The 12,816-nt window shown below is 43.0% G+C and overlaps 1 protein-coding gene across 3 annotated transcripts in view; it reads left to right on the top strand.

Moving 5' to 3' along the window:
• Window positions 1-2,443: 2,443 nt before the first annotated feature.
• Window positions 2,444-12,816, top strand: part of WWC2 (WW and C2 domain containing 2) — a 245,958-nt gene continuing 235,585 nt past the window's right edge. Inside the window, exon 1 of one of the 3 annotated variants that reach the window (XM_075610722.1) lies at window positions 2,444-2,974. In XM_075610722.1, the coding sequence (XP_075466837.1) occupies window positions 2,847-2,974 (128 nt within the window). In that variant the 5' untranslated portion in view covers window positions 2,444-2,846. The remainder of the gene's footprint in view (window positions 2,975-12,816) is intronic. The other 2 variants (XM_075610741.1, XM_075610733.1) reach the window with 2 other exon arrangements.

Below are 12,816 nucleotides of genomic sequence, written 5' to 3'. Positions count from 1 at the left end.
TTTTTTGTCCTATATCTTTTTAGAAGGAAAGTTATCAAGGGAAATAATAATAATAATGAACCGTGCCATGACATACCTGTTATCGGAATGTGCTTTACTTTGTAACACTAGTAACCTCTTACTTGATTGGCAGTGCACTTTGAGACAGCTAGAGAATTGCGAATGGTGAATAGAGGCGGGCTTCACAAGAGTCACATTTTGCACCTGTTTTTAATATTTGGTTATTCCAGAAGTTTGGCAGTTATTAGAGGTTTTGATGGTGGAAAAATGTTTGGCCTTGGAACTGCAGTATGTTTTATTTTCAGGTAGTCAATATGCTATGCTTCCCAATTTAAATTCATGGGCTGAGGCAATAATTATTATTATTATTATTGCATGTTCTTGTATAGCGCTGCTAGTTTTATGTAGCGCTTTAGAGACATTTTGCAGGCACAGGTTGCAATCTGTTATGCCGGTGCTGCCCGCAGAACAGATCCGTCCCCTGTGCTGAAGGGGGAGGTAGGAATACACGCACCCGCAGCAAAGGGAGCGTGTCCGGAGTGTGGTATTAAGCATTGCCAGGCCAGATGTAAGTAACTTAGATAATACTTGCCGGTACCGGGTATAGGAGTAGAATAGTGATTGCCTTGCCGAGGTCAGGGAGAGGAGAGATGAGGAAGGTTGAAGTCCAAGTCGTGATTGTGGGATGCCAGAGAATACGTAGTCCAAGGAGAGCCAAAGGGGGTAGTTGTACGAGCCGTGTCAAAACCTGTAGTAACCGAGAGAACACCAAACACTTCCATACAGGAACTATGCCAAGCGATGAGTGAGGGCTCAGAGATGCTAGATAAGGCTGGGCTGACCAATCAGGGATGGAGGCGGGTCAGGAGGACTGCAGGGAGCCTCCCTGGATAGGTGTGGCTGATACAACCCAGGTGAGCACGGTTAGCACTCTGATTACACCCGTGCAGTGTACGGGTGCGGAGTCTCCCAGCAGGAGTGGTAGTTGAAGAGTGGATGCTGGGCGTGCACTCTGTAAGCTGCGTGTGCACGCGATCAGCATTGGAGGACACACGTGTGCGCGCGGGACAGAGGAACCGCGCCTGCCACTGAGAAGGAGGAGCCCTGCGGCGACGGAGGAGCTGACGGCCCGTGGAGGCAGGTAAGTGGAGGTTGCGCTGCGCGCCCTGAGTCTCTCTGAGGGTAGTCTGTGTGTTGCGTGGACGGCGCTGAAAAATCTGATTCCTAACACAATCTATGTTTTTGGTGCCTGATGCACAGGGAGATAAAGTGGCTTCCAAGGTCACAGGGAGCCGACACCAGGAATTGAAACCTGCTTCAAACTCAGTGTCAGTCAGTGTCTTTATTCACTGAGCCGCTCCTTCTCCTTATACCAAATAAGTAAACATGGGAAGAATGTTGATCCAGGGAGTAATCCGATTGCCAATTCTTGGAGTCAGGAAGGAATTTATTTTTCCCCTTATACAGCGGTGCGCAAACTGGGGGTGCGAGATTTTTTTGGGGGGGCGTGGGCGGTTGCAGAGGACCCGCGTGAGGCCTCTGCAACTCTACTTACTGGGATTCAGCCGGCTTCAGCACGCGTGACCGTGGCAACGCGGCGTGAAATGATGCCGTGGGGTCATGGAACGTCACGGTTGCCCTGGTAACGTGACATAAAATGACGCCGCGGGTCACACGACCGCCGTGCGAGGTAAGGAGGGGGTCGGCCAACGGAGAAGGTAAGGCAGGAGGGCGCCGCAAAAAAAGTTTGCGCACCCCCTGCCTTATGAGATATCATTGGGTGTTATAACACTGGTTTTTTTTGTTTGCCTTCCTCTGGATCAATAAGTAAGTATAGATATAGGATAAAGTATCTGTTGTCTAGTTGTCTAAATTTAGCATAGGTTAAACTTGATGGACGTACGTCTTTTTTCAACCTCATCTACTATGTAACTATGTATGTGTGTGTGTATATATATATATATATATATATATATATATATATATATATATATATATATATATTTAATTATTTATTATAAACAATCGTATTGTTTTTCTTTTAATTGTTTTGTTAACATTGTGTCAACTTTAATAAGGAAAGGACACGTAAACAGTATAATATTTAATAGTGTATAATAGAAAATTAAACAGTCGAAAACATTAATTCAAACAAGATAAACGAGAAAACATTACGTAACTATGAATTATTATATTGAGATATATAAATAAACATACAACATGAGTAATAATTATCCATTTGATTTCAGCCCAAATGATATAATGAGCTTTGATTTTTCATTGTAATTTTTTTTCCCCCACCCCAGTTTTGCAGTGGGGGAGACCGATATAGAACTGATACAGGGCTCCTATTGTACTATACGTGCAGCTTGGCAGCTGAGCCCTGCCCTGCCTGTGAAGCCAGGAGGCAAGCAGAGGGTTAAGGCTGAGGAATGCAGGAGTGTGGAATGTGCATGCAGATGAGACGGATGCTAATCTCATGCTAATGAGTCTGTGGCTGGGAACAGGCCGAGGTTATTGCCTTCCCCGGATCCTAATCCAGACGGCTCCTTACTGCTTCTGCTCTTGCAAACTCCAGCCCGGGAGCTGCCAGTCCCCCCATTTCATGCTGCAAGAGATACAGCCCGACATGCTGGATTGCAGCCTTGTGGATTTCCTGCCTGCATTGCGACCTTTTATATTTCATTAGGATTTGCGTGTGTTTTTTTTTTTTGTTTTGTTTTTTTTAAAGGGCTGTTTGGCTCCCCCTTTTTAACTTTGTATTCCTCTTTATTGACGACCCCTTGCTCCCCCCTCCCCTAAACAACTCCTTTCTGTACTTATGGAGGAGTTTGCAAAGGCTGATCATGCCTAGGAAAGGAAATGGGCAGCTGCCTTTACCGGATGGCTGGGAAGAAGCAAGGGATTACGACGGCAAGATTTTTTATATCGATCACAACACCAGGCAGACCAGCTGGGTCGACCCCAGGGACCGGTAGGTTGACAAAAGTCCCCTAGAACTTAGTTCGAGTCCCTTTGCTTTCCCACTAACCCCAATGAGTCCTTCTGCTTGGCCAACCAAGTGAGCTGTGCGGCTGCCTCCTCCCATACACTGTGTCCTGTGATCAGTGGCAGTCAATTAAAAATTAGCATTAGGTTTAAAAACAAATAAGATGTAATGTGGCAGCTGTTTCTGAGTTGTAAGGTTATGTTGTATCTGCGCTTGGAGGGGGAGGGAGTTTTGGAAGAAAGGCAGGGTAGGAGGAGGTGGTATTGAGAGAGGGGGGGGGGGGAAGCATATAAGTAGCAGTCACTTTGGGTAATGAAAGGAGGAGGAGGCAGCTCAGGAATGTTGGGCTCTGCAAGGAGAGAGAGAAGGGGGGTGAGGCAACAGAGAGAGAGGTTAAACCCTGAGGGGGTGGGGGACACAGGGCAACTCTCCAGACCCAAGAGGCAACTAGACTTTTTTTCCCCCACACTACCCTAACCAGATGCTTTGTTTCTCTCTGTAAGCCATTCAGTGTCAGGGGGACCCAGTGATAGAAGGGCCATTGCAGGGGTTAATACTTGGGAACGTGCGCCACAGTATGGGGCAGGTTAACTCTTCAACTCTAGCGTTACATAGTAGGTGAGGTTGAAAAAAAGGCATATGTCTGTCAAGTTCAACCTATGCTAAATTTAGACAGATACAGTACTTATTCTATATTTTTATTTATGGTATTTAGCGTTGGACTTGTTTGCACACGAATGCATTTTGATATTACACCTTTTACCTTTTTGTTGCCAGAGGGGCCTGCAATGCTTCAGCGAAAGGGTTAAAATATGGAATGGTGTCCTGTGTCTAGACTCCAGACTGAATATGGTTCCATGTGCCCTCAGCCATTTAGTGTATGCCAGTGCATGGAGTTTCAGAGTAGATGTCTTCTTACAGGAGACCTCAATTTGTTCTTTAGTTGCTGACAATTGCTAATGGGAAAAGTTTTTATGCGAGTGGCGGGTGAGGAATATATAAGAAATGTTTATTTCTGTGCAGCATTTATTTTTCTGTGTGTGTGTGTATAGTCTTGATTGGAAACAATATAGTGAATTACAGTTTTCATGCCCTATTCAACTTGTGTGGCCAACTTGCACTGAAGGCACCAAACACTTACTGTATACACACCTATTTTACAATGTTCATGTAAAAACAGAAAAGCTAGTACTTTCCCTTTTTTTGTTTTTCACATATACAGTATCATCCCTCCCTAAATTGAAATATGCGCTGTGAAAACTGCATGCAAGAACTTCTTGTTAAGAAAGCAGTGGCTTAGAGCCAAGTCAGACTTTGCAGTGGCTTTGTGTAATATATTGAGAATGCGTCTAATGGGACATTTTTGGAAGGATCAAGAACTTTCATTGTCGCTCCTTCCTGGACACACTGTAGGCTACAGCAACTCGGGCCTGTGCTATAAGCAGATACACTATACATCCACAATTATGTGACAAGAAGCATTGCTTGATGGTTCAAAGACACAGATGAGTGATGTTTGGAAATTCTGAAACCAAAGTCATATACTTAAAAAAAAAAAAAAAGTTTAGACAAGTACAGTACTACTAATAAGAAAAATCTAACATTATGCTTATGAGCATTGGAGATCATGAACGACTCTTGTTCAGATGTTAAGTTATGGAGTATTGAAGCACACCTATGCATTTATTTATTTTATTTGGTTTTATAGTTGATCCAATAAGCATACTACAATCTGCAAAACAATCCAATCTGTCCTGAAACCATTAACATTTCTTTACTGTAAACCCCAAATCTTCATCATGCCAATTAGGACTGTTGTAATTGGCACTTCCTTTCAATAAGTAAGACTCACTAACAGAGCACTGCTGGGACCCTGTGCCAGTGTTGAAGTGGGATGACACTAGTTGGTATGTAGTTGTTTCTACAGATTTGAAATAAAAGTTGCATTCGCTTACAAAAACACTTTCACTTTTTTCATAGAAAATGGGTTAAAAAAATAATAAAATCTTTTCTTGTAAATATAGTTCGACTTTTTTTAAATGTCTAAAGTTTGCGCCTTTTTAAGATCACTTTAAGCTACAGTGCCACCATTTCAGTGACTGTGTACTGGAAGCGTTCATTGGTGGGACAGATTTCAACCCTAAAACTTCTTATTGCGGGTTGCTTTTTGCCTTGGGAAATGTCCTTGACGCAGGAGATATTAAGGCAGTACTAGCTGAGATTCTGCCTCCTTTGTTCTGATATTGTCACATTACAATTGCCCGCATGCCTGTCCATTGAGCTTGAATTTTGTTTTTGCCTCACTGCTTTTCTGTTAACTTTCCACATTGCACATTACAGAGCTTGGTGCATTCCAAATGCTTCTTACACATGTTTATATGTTTCCCAACTATGCTACGCATTGGTGACCTCTTGTACAATTTATATATAAAATATAATAAACCTTTGCCTGCTTGAGTTCCCAAGAGTATTAAAGATCTTGCCAAAATCTGTCACTTCAAAATCAATAAAGGCACAATGTCATCATTTGAGTGGGTTCTTGCATAGCCACAGAAGTTCTGCTCTATACAAATGCTTCAGTAAAAAAAAATGTGAATATGGTTAATTTACATTGCTGGTGACACATTATCAATATTGCTCAGCGGTTATGTTTTTTTCTAGTTAAAATATTGGGCCTAAAAATAACCTTACTAAAAAAAATAACAAAAGAAGTGTAACATTCCCATGCATGTGACATAACACAATAAGTAAGCCTTGGTGTCTTTATGTTGTGGTTACACAACAGAGGCTGTGACAAGCTTAGTGCACAGTGTGAACCGTGCCATGACATACCTGTTATCGGAATGTGCTTTACTTTGTAACACTGGTAACCTCTTACTTGATTGGCAGTGCACTTTGAGACAGCTAGAGAATTGCGAATGGTGAATAGAGGCGGGCTTCACAAGAGTCGCATTTTGCACCTGTTTAAATATTTGGTTATTCCAGAAGTTTGGCAGTTATTAGAGGTTTTGATGGTGGAAAAATGTTTGGCCTTGGAACTGCAGTATGTTTTATTTTCAGGTAGTCAATATGCTATGCTTCCCAATTTAAATTCATGGGCTGAAAGTTGTTGTTTTGTTATATCAACATACTGGAATGTATTGTGGTCCAAATACATAGCAGCAGTATGTAGTTTTTTTTTTTTTTCTGTACTTTGACAAATAAAAAATCTGTATTTAAGTATGTTACCATTTGGTATGGGTAAATACTTTAATAATTAATAAACAAATTATAGAAGTTCAAATTAATGGTGGGTTGATGACCATTATAACCCTAGATTAAAAAAAAAAAAGTCAATAATTACAAATGATTTTACAGAGCCATTAAAAATGACACTGATGTGGTCATATGTTGGACTGCACCGGTGACAACTCCCATTATCTCAGGGCTATTTTTGTGAGGGAGCTCACAAAAGTTTCAGCACTTTTTTTTTTTTATTATTATTTTTTTTAAGGTATCACCAAGAAACTGTATATGGATTATCTATTTATTTGTTTTTTTTTTTCCTTCTACATTTCTTTAACCCTTTTGCTGGTAGTGGGAATGGTTGGGAAAAACAATATATCCTTCAAGAGGTATACAATTAATAAGTGAAAGCTCTTCTATTTGCAACAATACCGGTATTTTTACTCTGGTATCACTGAATCTTTAACATGGTTTTTGTTTGTAGCCCGGTCGACTCATGCCATAGATTAAAGCATTTTTAACTTGCCATTAGCCTCCAGCCCTTTATTTTTTCCAGCAGTGCTCCACCATTCTTTTCTTGTTTGTAAATAGAAATATGGGTAAACAGAATTATGCACTTAAGAAATCTTGTATTTCTTCAATGTCATTGTTTTAAACTCCTATAATTTACATACTAAATGACTTATTTATTAACCTGCTCTATTTGTAGTGGGGTGCTGTGGGTGTGTCTATCCTTAAGCTTATTTGCACTTCTTTTTACTTTGTGCTAATGAAGAGCAGTGATAGTATTAGCAGATGCTCCTTTTTAGATGTATCTGTCTGTGTTCATTGAGTAAAACAAACAAAAACAGGTAGCCCAGGGTACTGGAACTGCTGCCCAAACGCCTTCTATTGTAGAGTACAGTACTTGGACTCCTAAATACTTGAAGAACTTTGCAATCCATTAAAAAGATTTATCCAGTGCTGAAGGAATTATTTGCAGTTTCACTCTTGTAAACCACTGATGAGCCATCGTTTCTAAAACTATAGAGCATAGTCCTTTAACCGCGGATATTTAGAGTTCATGGCAAAGTAAGGCTAAGTAATATGTTTTATGGAATAAAAAGCAAATAACCATCCTTCTAGGGAGTAAGCTTTTTGTGGAATCTAGGCTCTACGTTTGAATCTGTATGAAACTATTCAGGTCTCCAGAGACCTGCAATGGATTGCAAAACATATGTGGGTCTAGGTATTGGCAATTTAACCTTCACGTGTTTAGTCTCCAAACAGCGTAGTTCAGTCATGAAATGGCCATAAGCATATGAAAGTGATACACCCATCTCTCCCTCACCATAAACAATCTGCTCAGAATGTTGCCCTTTATGTGCCTGCACTCCCTTAGCCATGTGACAAACCTCCTTTCAGTGCGCTCTTCCTGCTCTGCTTAATTCTAAGCTACAAAGTGTGGCAACAAGAAACTTAACATCTACAGGTGATGACTGGCAATTTAAACCAGTACTTCTTTGTGCACTTGAACAGACCATGAAAGGGTGCAAGTCCCGACTACTAATGACTAACAATACTGTTAAACACATTGGGCCGCGGGCATGGTCAGCTGACCCCCACTCACGCTTGCCAGTGAGTGGCTTTAGCAGGGGCGTGCGGAGGCGTAGCCGCCAATTTTTTTTTAGTTTATGCGCTCACGGGACCGGATGGCCGGTCACATGAGCGGTTCGCCCAAGGAGGGCGAACCAGCTCTGTGATGTCACTGGCCCGCCCCCGGACGGCGCACGTAGTAAGGCCAGGGAAAGCATCCGCTTTCCCTCAGCCTCTGCACGGCTGGAGTCTCTATGGACTCAGCCTTAGACTCTTTCCAAAAAGATACATACATATGTAGCCCCGGTCTCTTTTTGGTCCCAGAGACCCCCCTCCTGCGTGCCGAGCGATCGCGGGTGCCGCCGGAGGCAGCGACTGACCCGCCGGCACGGCAAGAAAGGTGAGGGCCGGAGCAGGGGTCGTTCCGAGTCCTCGGAGCCTCGGCGGCGCACCCGCCATGACAGGTTGCGCAAGCGTGCGTGTTGGTCGCGCATGCGCAGTAAGGTGCAGGGGTTGCGGCGGCAAGCAGGTACTCACGCATGCGCAGGAGAATCGCGCACGCGGCCCCAAGGTAAAGGCAGCCTCCACGGGACTACAACTCCCATTGTACAGCTCCCCCCGGGGCAATCTCACATCACGGGGATCCTGGGTAAGTGGAGGCGCTGCGCTATAAGTGTTACCCCAGGCTCCCAGCTAGCAGAGGCTCAGATCCCCTGGAGCCACAGGTGCGTGCAGTTACCCGTAGTCCCTTTGGGAGCGTCAGAAAAAGGGCTACACATACATACATACATACATACATCACAAGAGTAAAAAGCAAGAATCTGTATTCCCTGTGGTGGCTGCACATTTGTGTTGGTTTGGCACCAGAGTTCTGTCTCACAATGGTTGTTGGAAATAAGTTTGCACCAGAAAGTGCTCCCCAAGCTAAATACAGCAAACAACAATTTTAGTTGCATACCTTTCCTTACTGCCACTTCTCCTCCCACTCCCCTTCACCTTGGTGCATCAATTTAATAGGCAATACTGATATGCTGTAAGCTTCATCCAAGTGTAGCCATGGCTGGTTCTGGCTATTCCTCTGCCCTCCCTAACATGTAAGTCCTGGTAGATGCAGGCAGTGTTAGGCCCATCGTGGGTTTACCCCTCCCCTCTGCAGCTTCCTTGAGTGGCAGGAGTGGAGGTGGGACTTGGTCTGTGTGTGTTGCCCAATCGTGGGTGCAGACCTTGTGCTCTCCCATTCTGCTCTAAGGAAGAGGCACAACTAAATTGTAGTTATTCTAGTTCTTCCCAGTTCCAGACTGTGTGATCAGTCCCACTAGGGGACTGTGAGAAGGCCCAAAGCCATATCTGATACACAGACCATCCAGAGGCCTGTGATCAGAAGAGTATTCGCTGTATGACCTGATGTATGCAGTGGATCCCCAATAAAGAGACACCTGTTCAATATACTTTGGCAGGAGTTTGCAGTCAATCAGAGGGGGAGTATGCACTGGTTCTGTCGTGGGGAGTGGCACCAGCACTCCTCGAGCCTGCGGCGGATGGAGGCACTAGCACTGCAGAGAAAGAACTAAGCATCCTACCACAAAAGCCTATCCTGTTATCCCCACATCATCGCATACCCTCAACTCTCCTGCAAACCAACAACAGGTACTATGCACCACACACCGGTAGCCAGGGCAGATCTTCCATGGGGAGGGGGAGTGGAGGGCAGCAGCGTTACACAAGTTAGACACGTGCATCACATTTTCGAACTTCCAATAAGCATGTTTTGCACTTAAGCAACTTTAAGAGGTGGGCGTAGAACTCCTCGCCATACACTGCACACCTGCAGTCACTTTAGTGCAGTCTAGACATAATGTAGACACTTTTTTGGGGAAGAGGAGGTCCTGATCATGAATGGTTGAGTTACAGTAGTTGACAAAGATCCTGTACCTGCAGAGATTCAATTTGTATAAAGAGAGTTTAAAAGTCATGTCCTAAGGTTTGGGAGAGACACCATTTAATGTATTTGCCTTACAAAAGTGCTGTGCAGATTCGGGTGGTATTTTCATGTAAAATAATAGCAAATCAGTCTTTATTGCAGCCATTCTTGGCTGTGGAAGTAATGAAGACGGCAGATTATTCTGCACTACCGCATGTGTACATCGGTGATACTCAAGTTCAGTCCTCAAGAGGGCTACCAAAAGGATAGTTCTTCAAGTTCAGCAAGTTGTGTTAGTGATAGTTAAGACTGGGTTAATAGGTTCAGTATGTTAATTAGAGATCTTAAAAACATGGTGTAATGTAGCCCGTAAAGACTGAACTTGAAAGTACCACTAGTCTACATGGTATCTTACCAGTTTTGAGATAAGGCCTGTGTATCAAGTGATACAGATATCGGTTTTCTAAAGCTCTCTCCCACCTAAAATCTTACTCGCTGCCCCACACCTCTTGAATGTCCTTTGCCTCAATATCCGACTGGCACCCTTTCTCTCCACTTTTAGGACCTTTCCTAAAACACATCTCTTTGATGAAGTAGCTGCACTGGCTGATAGCATAGATCTCATATGCACTGACCTTGGCCACTTGTAGACTTGCTTGCCAGAACACCCTCCATGTCTGAAGTGCTTATTCCCATTGTGTTATAATATTATGTCACATGTATTGGATGGCACATGTATTGGATGGTGCTATATAAATAAAGATATGCATACATACATCCCTGAGCCATTTACTCCTTGGCACCATCAATTCACATTTGTTTACCTATAGCTACATACCTATGTGCTATTATATTGAAGAATAGGCGAAGTAACTATTTGCAATTTGATTCATACATGCATCCAATAGGTGCAGTTTTGGTACAATAGCTAATCAGAAAAGTGTGCATCAATACTACTCCTCAGAAGACATGATGTAAACAACAGCATTGTGCAGTGAAAAAAAATCAAAATGGCTGCCATGAGTCAATGAAGAAGGGAAGCATTGTTTTGAGAGATGGTATTCCCTTCAATGATTGGCAACCTCATTTTTGACAATACTTTTTAGTGAATATCTCACAAACCAGGATGTTAACGGTGATTTAAGAATGAAAATACAGGTATATATCGTTTTTATATTGAGGCTGTTGCTTTGAATCAGGAAACAAGGGGTTATCATTCTGAATCGAATTTATAACGGTAAGATTAGGGCGTTGGTGATTGTTTCTCTTTCTGCTAAGAGCTTATTTGCGGAGTGTCAACACAGTGTTCAGAGCTTGTCAACCAGCTTCACAGATTTTTCTCTACACAGCTCCCCTCTGTAAAATATCATCAAGGATAGGATCAGAAAGGACTCTCTATAAGAGACCATGTTAAATCCACCCTCCCAACCCCCACCCCAATAAATGCACTGCTTTGCTGGACCCTATGCAGAAAGTGTATTTTTTATTTTATTTTTACCCATTATCTGCTCAAGTCGATGAACACTATGCAATACCACGCTTACAATGGGTACATGGTGGCCATTTTTTGCTCAATAGATTTGGTGCTGTTTGTGCCAGTTTTGCAGCGGTGAGACTTCCTTTCTTACGTTTTTGCTGGTTTACAGAAGAGCAGCACATTTACCTGCTTTTCTAATCTTTAGTGATCTACCTTTCACTCTGTGTTGACCTAGGGAATGTCTAGTAATAAATCCTTCACTGCTATCTAATAAGCTCTTCTTAAAAGGGTTACAAACCAGCCGTTTTATTGTCACCTTACAGCAACATAGCCATTTATGGGACAACATCTAGTTAATTGGACAGCAGCAGAGCAGGAATCTTGACCTCTTGGGCCCATAATATAGTGGAGGCGTGCGCGCGCAGCACTTATAGTTGGCTGTGGTTAGCCATTGTATGCTAGGGCCGCGCACGGCAGTGAGCGTGGAGCAGGGCGATAGCGGGGAATACTCGGAAAACTAATTATTTGCGCCGCTACCGCCGCTGTAATGTGTGTGTGTGTGTGTGTGTACAATGTTAATAAATAATTTATTCTCAACGTCTTTTTTTTTTTTTAATATAATAAATTAATAACACACAATCTACGTGTGTGTGTGTGTGTGTGTATAGCTATATATACATACACACACACACACCAAACCTGTCGCTCCCGGTAGCACGGACTGTACATACAAAGAGTGTGCGTCACGTGCACGCGCATTCACGTACCTACTATAGAACAAGCCTTGGCCTGTGAGTGAGGTTGCCTTCAGGGTAAAATCCTAGAACCAAAACGAACCAATGTTAGGGATTGTATAAGGGGTGAATAAAGGTAGTGTTTAAATGTTAACTTGTTTGACCTAACGGTAGGCCTTCACACCTGTGTACTTTCTCCATTCTTGCGCCCTCTCCTTGACTTTATCTCGCTCTCTTTACTCTGGCTGCCTCCCCAACCTTTTCTGCTTCTCCACTCCCACAGACTCTACCTGAAAAATGTCTCTAATTCTCCCAAGCTCTCCTGGCGTTGGTGATCCTGATAGGAACTTCCATAACTAGTTAGTGGTTTATCAGTGCCATTTCGGTGTTTATTACATTGTTTTTTTTTAAATGTATTTATTAGCCTTTCAAGTTTAGATATAATACCAAAGAGTAGACTTGGACAACATACCAATATTTTGGCACTATTGCAATGACTTATTCATCATTATTTACATTTTTATACTACTGTCTGTCACCAAAATGTCAATGACTCCTGTCCTGGATCAGGATTCTCTATTTCTGTTCCCCCCTGTTCTCCCCCCCCCCCTTTCTGCAGCTGTGCCTGCTCGCCCTCTATTTGGATGTAAGCTTTCCCTGCAGCTTCACTCGTAGTGCAGGTGGGAATGGATACATTTAGACGCTTCCCAATTCTCCAGCCTGTTAGAAAGTTGGTTGCCATGACAATCCCTTTAATTCCCCTAGTCAAATGGACTTTTCCATACTCCCCTGTCTGTCTTCGCAGGTAGCTTAGCCCTGTCACTATTCCTGTGTGACCAAACATTACACACCTCCTTTTCCTTCCTGAACTGGCTGAGTGAGTACTCCTATGCTA

This window comes from Ascaphus truei, chromosome 1 (genome assembly GCF_040206685.1).
Source record: "Ascaphus truei isolate aAscTru1 chromosome 1, aAscTru1.hap1, whole genome shotgun sequence".
Classification (NCBI taxonomy): domain Eukaryota; kingdom Metazoa; phylum Chordata; class Amphibia; order Anura; family Ascaphidae; genus Ascaphus; species Ascaphus truei.
Note: the sequence above shows the minus strand (reverse complement) of the source record. Positions and strands in the feature narration are given on the sequence as shown.